The following is a 6,665-nucleotide window of genomic DNA, read 5'->3' on the forward strand; positions in this document are numbered from 1 at the left end:
GAAAGAATTCAGACCTTGGCCACACAAAACAAAGAGCTCGTTGACTGAAAGCTGAGTATTTTGGCCCAAATTTGTCAATTTGGATACGTGATTTTATTTGGGAGTATTAAATAAGTTTCCTGGCTTTCCTGTAGCAGTAAGAAATTGCAAATGCCTGTCCTGCACTGTCGGGGCTCCCAGGAGCTCCTCACCCCAGCTGGGAGCAGGGTGCGATGCTCCAGCTCCATCACCCATTTGGTGCCGATTAATTCTCATGGCGCAGAGCACAGCGTGGGAAAACGGGACTTTTGGGGGCCAGAGGCAGTAAAGGCAGAGCCCACCACCAAATTCTCAGTGTCGCTCCCCTCTTTGTGGCCAGGAGGTGCTTTTACAAAGGGTAATTGGGATTTTTAGCAAAAAAGGGGGTTAACGAGCAGAGTGTTACCACATAGTGAGTGGGATGCAGAGGGGCAGCTCCTCTCCCTGGGTCCTCAGCAGGAGATTGAGATGGAGGCACGCAGCTGAGGAGCACGGTGATGGAGTGACCCCATCCATGGATGCACTAACCAGTAGATGCCTACAATGGGTGAAAAGGGCAGCTGATAAAAATCAGTCACTGGAAAATTCAGCATCTTCTGGTTTTCTGCAATTTTTCTAAGCAAGATATATGACACTGAGCAATTTTCCCCGCTGAAAACCAGTCGACTGGCTAAATCCTTCGTAGCTTATACTGCTGGGCTCAGCCTTGGGGTCCTCGCTGGGGTTTTTGGCTGCCTCGTCGCTGAGGATTTAATGGGAAGGGGAGGAAATGCCCGACTTGTATTATATGGCGAGTACAGGCAGGGCTGAGGAGTGACTCAGGGGTGAAGCATTGCGGGAGGACCGGAGGCTGGATCCTGCCCGCCGCCAGCCCATCTTTGAAGGATTCAGCTATATTAGACCGGATAAAAGCCCAAATCTGAATCAGAAAAGATACTGCTGAGTGTTATTCTTAGAAAGCTGTCCGGTCGTTGGGGGAGGGGCCGGGGGCTGTATCCTGCCGGCACCCAGCCACTCTTTGAAGGATTCAGCTATATTAGACCGGATAAAAGCCCAAATCTGAATCAGAAAAGATACTGCTGAGTGTTATTCTTAGAAAGCTGTCCGGTCTTTTCTCGGCAGAGAGGATGCTCGTGGCTTCTCTCTGTCTTATTGAAGCCCAAAGGTCTTTATGAATGGTGGAAATAAGATTTTTTTTAAAACTCATCGTAAGAGCAAGTACCTGACGGTGAGGAATGAAGCCATAAATCTCCCCTTTGCAAGTGTTGCCAAGGTCTTTCAGTAACACGCTGTGTATTTTTCACAGGGTGCCAGACGTACATGGACATAATCATAGTTCTGGACGGATCAAACAGCATATATCCTTGGGTGGAAGTTCAGCACTTCCTGATAAACATCTTGAAAAAATTTTACATTGGTCCCGGCCAGATACAAGTAAGCCCCTGCACAACCTGCGTGTCCCCCCGTGTCAGGCAGAATCCCTTGGCCGTGCTCACGGGGCCCTTTGAAACGCCCCTTGTCTGCCCATTTGGCACCGCGCTTTTACAAATTGAACCTCTGTGGGTGGATTTTAAAGGTGAGCCCGTGGAAATAACGCTGACATTAATGTCCCTAAATAAGCGGTGGCGAGAGCAGCACCCCCTGGCCTGCCTAGGTGAAGGAAATCATCTGGAAATACAGAAGCATTGCCCTGTGCCGAGGCAGCTTGTGGTAGCTGGGAGGAGCTTCCCATCTGCTTCCTATTAGCAATCAAGGGCTGATCTGGGAGGAGATTTGGGCAGAGATATCCTCCACATCTGGTACAAATAACCTGCACCTACAGGTGCTGTGGGTACAGCAGGGCACAGCATGTCTGCATCACCCCAAAACTTCATAGCAGGGCAGGGGGGGCTGTGCCTAGGTGAGAGCTGGTAGAGGATAGAAATAAAAGGGAGCATTATCAATGGTCCCATAGAGGAAAAACTGGAGCAAATGGGGCCACACTGATGGATTTCTAACCATGACTGTTATTTCTTGTGGCTGACAAAGCATGTTTGTTGTGTGGCGAGCCCTCGCTGCACGGTGGGTTGTTGGCATCCTTTGTGATATTCCGTTAATCCCCAGGTCGGAGTTGTTCAGTACGGAGAAGACGTCGTCCATGAGTTCCATCTAAACGACTACAGGTCTGTAAAAGATGTGGTAGCAGCTGCCAGTCACATAGAGCAAAGAGGAGGTACCGAAACCAGGACCGCCTATGGGATAGAGTTTGCTCGGTAAAAACTGCTCACCTTCCTGTTCATTCTGATAGCAAGGTTAAAATCACCGTTTGTTTTTCTTCCCTTTCTCCCTCGTCACTTCTGCTCGCTGCTTAGAAAACAGCCGATACCACCAGGCTCCAAATGTTTCTGCAAAGGAGCTCGGTCTTTAATTGATGCTTTCCAAACAATGCTTTGCAAAGCTGCTTAGCCCTTGGTTCACCTGGACAAGGAGGGTGCAGAGTCATCTGAAAATACATTCTCTTCCTGAAAGCACCTGGAACTGAGCTCCCAGCCCCTAAACATGACCCCGCATGCTGTAGCTCTTCTGCAGACCCTCACTGGGGACCTGGGAGCTCAGCATAGCCATGATCCCCAGTTCCACCTCCTCAGTTATCTGGGACAAGTGCATGCTCCTGCATGTTTTTACCGCAGCCTGACCAGCATCCCTGCTGCATTTAGGGCAGTTTGCTGAATTAAAGGCAGTTTCCTGCAAAAAACTGAGTCCATCAGTGGAAAAAATTCCCTTTTAAATTCCTAAAACCTTTCCCGAGAGTTCTGCACCCGATTGCAGCTCCCCAAGGGCCAGCAGCCCCCAAACAAGGCTCGGTGCTTTACGACGTGGGCGATGGGGTGCGCGTCTTGGCGAGCGCGCGGCGGTGGGAGCCGTGAGCCGCCCGGCGAGGCTGAGCAGCCCAGGGCATCTCTTCAATTGCAGCTCGGAAGCATTTCAGAAAGGTGGCCGGAAAGGGGCAAAGAGAGTAATGATTGTAATCACAGATGGAGAGTCGCATGACAGCCCAGACCTGGAGAAGGTGATTGAGGACAGCGAGAAGGACAATGTCACCAGATATGCAGTGGCGGTAAGTGACGGGGCAGGGACGTTTTTGCATCAAAAATGCCGAGCTCCGTGGTGCCCCGTGCACCCCAATGCACTGGAGCTGGCAGCATAGCCCACCTCCACCGCTCTCAGAACGTTGGCAGGGGCCCTTGGTGGTAAGTGACGGGGCAGGGACGTTTTTGCATCAAACATGCAGAGCTCCGTGGTGCCCCGTGCACCCCAATGCACTGGAGCTGGCAGCATAGCCCACCTCCACCGCTCTCAGAACGTTGGCAGGGGCCCTTGGTGCTAGTGCTGCTTTTGCAGGAGGTGGTGGGGTCATCGGCTTGGGATTCAGCTGCAGGGGACAGGCAGGTCCCAAACTGCCTGAAGGGTGCCCAGCCTGGGCTGCCTGGAGGAATTACAGCGGCTCCTTGCTCCTCAGTTTGCTCCCGCAGTGGGATGTCCGATGCCTGTTGGGGCTCCTTCCATATGGACACTCCTCGGGTGCTTTGGGACAGCTTTGTCCATCACCCCTGAGCGATGCATTTCTATTTCCATCTTAGGTACTGGGTTATTATAACAGAAGAGGAATCAATCCTGAAGCCTTTTTGAACGAGATAAAATTTATAGCGAGTGACCCGGATGACAAGCATTTCTTTAACGTCACAGATGAAGCAGCGCTCAAAGACATTGTGGACGCGCTGGGGGAAAGGATATTTAGTTTGGAAGGTGAGTGATGCTCTTTCCTGACACATTCCCGCCAGCCAGGCTGCAGCCACTTGCTTCAGATGTACTGTTGGTCCTTGGTTTGCTGAATTTGAACGGGTCACGCTGGGGGTTTCCTTAATATCTGATCTAGAACCTAAAATCACTCTTTGAATATCTTCTTATGTAAAGAAATGGCTTTGTTTTGAGTGAGGTTTCATCTCTCGAGCATTGGGAGCACAAATCCCCTCATCAAAAGGTGACCCCCTCATTCTTGCACCCCTTATTTGCTCTGCAAATCTGTCCTTTATAGCAAACCTTTGGAATTTGGTATGAGGACCATCCGGGTGCCAGCATCTTTCTCACCCATTGACCTCCGTTCAAACCCAGCCAGGCTATAAACAGGCAAAAACCACACATTGACCACCAGGGACTCCCCGGGGTGGGAGATGGTGCAGGGTTATGGGAATAATGTGGGGTTTTGTGGTTTATTGGCTGAAATTAAATATCAGGAAATATTTTTGCTCTAAATGTCAGCATTTCTGTCTGCCTTGTGACAAGTTTGTCTGCCTCCAGAACTAAATTTATCTGAATTTCGTAGGAAAAAGCTCATCCCGAGAGGTACAACTGAAACAGAGGATGGAAGGCTTTCACTGAAAGTTAAACAACTCAGAGCGTGGGGGAATTTTGGTCAAACCAGCTCACAAACTCCCCTCCAGTTTGCCAGTTACCTTGGTCCAGCCAGGACCTTGGTCCCTGGGTGAGAAGCATCACCTGGGAAAAAGAAGATATAAAGTAGCCCTTCACTGTGAGGCTGGTGAGACACTGGCTCAGGTTGCCCAGTAGATGTCCCATCCTTGGCAGAGTCCAAGGCCAGGTACGATGGGGCTTGGAGCAACCTGCTCCAGTGGAAGGTGTCTCTGCCCATGGCAGGTGTCTTCCAACCCAGACCATACCATGATTCACCCAGTTGCAATTATGAAGTGAAATCCTCAGGTTTTTGCGTGGTCTCACAGCTAGGCAAGGAGAGGACACCACAGCAGAGCTCCCAGTACCTGTTAACTGCACCAGTTTGTGTAATCATGGTGACTTAGGGAGAAACAGGTTCATTTCAACCGAGGTCCTTTGTGCTCCAGGTGGGGTAGAGGTGGACGCTCATTCTACCCCGACCCACCGAAGCATCCCTCAGCCCCTCCAGGAAAGCAAAATTTTCCTTTTTTTTTAAGGAACCAACAAGAATGAAATCTCCTTTGGCCTGGAAATGTCCCAGACTGGATTCTCATCGCATGTTGTGGAAGTAAGAGAGTAAATGTGGGGTTTTTTGCTCCTGCCTGTGCAAGCAGGCACTCCCTGGTTTTTACCATCACCAGCTGCTGCAGGTGGGGAGACAAATATTTTGGGCAAATTATTAATTGTGGAGCTAAATTGCTGACACGAACATGAGGAAGAAAATGCTGTTGGTGCTGGTTTATCCCAGGGGGAAGGGAGCTGCTGGGACACCAGCACCTTCCTTAGGAGCAACCTGCAGCAGCTCCTCCCGATGCCACGACCTCTGGGCTGTGCCGTGGAGGCAGGCGCTTGGAGGTGGTGGGTGGCCAGTCCCCGTCCACTCACGGGCTCTGCGGGCTGGCAGGGCCAGGTGAAACGGCAGCAGGGATTTCTGCTGGGTGTTTTCCTGGGGAGGAAAAGCACACTAAAGAGATATGGGTGGGGTGGAAATGTCATTCCAGCCTGTTTAAAAGTCCCCATCTTTCCAGGTGGGCTCTGGAGAATGGTTTGTATGATTCTTTATTTGATTTTTTATTTTTCTTTTCCATTTTTGCGTTTCCTCCCCTTTTCTGTAAAACACACCACTTCTGGGAAGGACCATTTGCTGTTTTCCTCTCTTGCGCTCCGCAGCCTCCGATAAGGATATAGTCTAAGGGTTGGGCTTTGAGTGACCCCCGTTTATGTTCTCACACAAAACCGGCCCAGCAGGTCCCTGTGTTCTTCTTAGCGTGAATCAGCTCTGTCCATATGGAGAATTGTCTCCACGTGGAAAGAAACACCCTCAAATTACTCCCGTTCCCCCACAGGACGGGATCTTGCTGGGGGCGGTGGGTGCCTACGACTGGAACGGAGCCGTCCTCAAGGAAACCAGTAGCGGGAAGGTCATTCCGCTGCGGGAGTCTTACCTCCAGGAGTTCCCAGAGGAGCTGAAGAATCACGGAGCCTACTTAGGTAAGAAAGCTGGGTGAGTCTCTGCTGTCAGCGGTGAATTCGGAATTCTATGTTAAATAATAAGAAGCACAGCATAATTCTCAAGTGACCAACAGCCAGGGCAGGTGGCACCGTGCCCAGCTGTTTGGGAGCTCCTGTTGGCACAAGACCCGTGTTGCCCCTTGCTCCGGGATGCATCCTCCCCTGGGAAAAGCCCGGTGCTGGCCACGGTGTGCAGCACACGAGCGATTTAAATGCAGAAGTAGCTCAGACACCAGCCAGTCCCGGGTCACCTGCGGCGCTTACTGGAATGGTTTAAAAAGCTCTGATGAAATTTCATGCCTAGGGAGGAAATACCTGCTGGGTTAATCTGTTCCATGTGTGGCTGTTAAAGCTCCAAAGTAAAAATATCCGCCTGGTTTGCAAAACAAAGCCTCTCTCTGGAGATGGGCATGTCACCCTGCAGGGAGCAGGGTGAGAGGCTGCAGGGTGCCCCTCCCCTGGGGACACAAACAGCCCCTGGACATGCAGGTCATCTCGTGGGATGACTGCAGAGTGTCCTCCAGGCTCAGCTGCAAATGCTTGGAGCAGAGATGACCGTGGCTGTGCAAGGGGTACCCAGGACAGCATGTGGGAGCTCAGCTGGGCTCAGTCTTTCCCATTGCCTGGAGAAAGAAATGCTGGTG

General features: G+C 51.2%; 1 protein-coding gene across 1 annotated transcript in view; it reads left to right on the top strand.

Moving 5' to 3' along the window:
- The window catches only part of ITGA11 (integrin, alpha 11), a 30,094-nt gene that overhangs the window by 3,591 nt on the left and 19,838 nt on the right, over positions 1-6,665 (top strand). The window contains exons 5-10 of the mRNA XM_010140300.1: positions 1,325-1,452; positions 2,122-2,270; positions 2,971-3,115; positions 3,639-3,804; positions 5,007-5,077; positions 5,856-6,000. Coding sequence (XP_010138602.1) covers positions 1,325-1,452; positions 2,122-2,270; positions 2,971-3,115; positions 3,639-3,804; positions 5,007-5,077; positions 5,856-6,000 — 804 coding nt within the window. The remainder of the gene's footprint in view (positions 1-1,324; positions 1,453-2,121; positions 2,271-2,970; positions 3,116-3,638; positions 3,805-5,006; positions 5,078-5,855; positions 6,001-6,665) is intronic.

This window comes from Buceros rhinoceros, unplaced genomic scaffold (assembly GCF_000710305.1).
Source record: "Buceros rhinoceros silvestris isolate BGI_N320 unplaced genomic scaffold, ASM71030v1 scaffold20747, whole genome shotgun sequence".
Classification (NCBI taxonomy): domain Eukaryota; kingdom Metazoa; phylum Chordata; class Aves; order Bucerotiformes; family Bucerotidae; genus Buceros; species Buceros rhinoceros.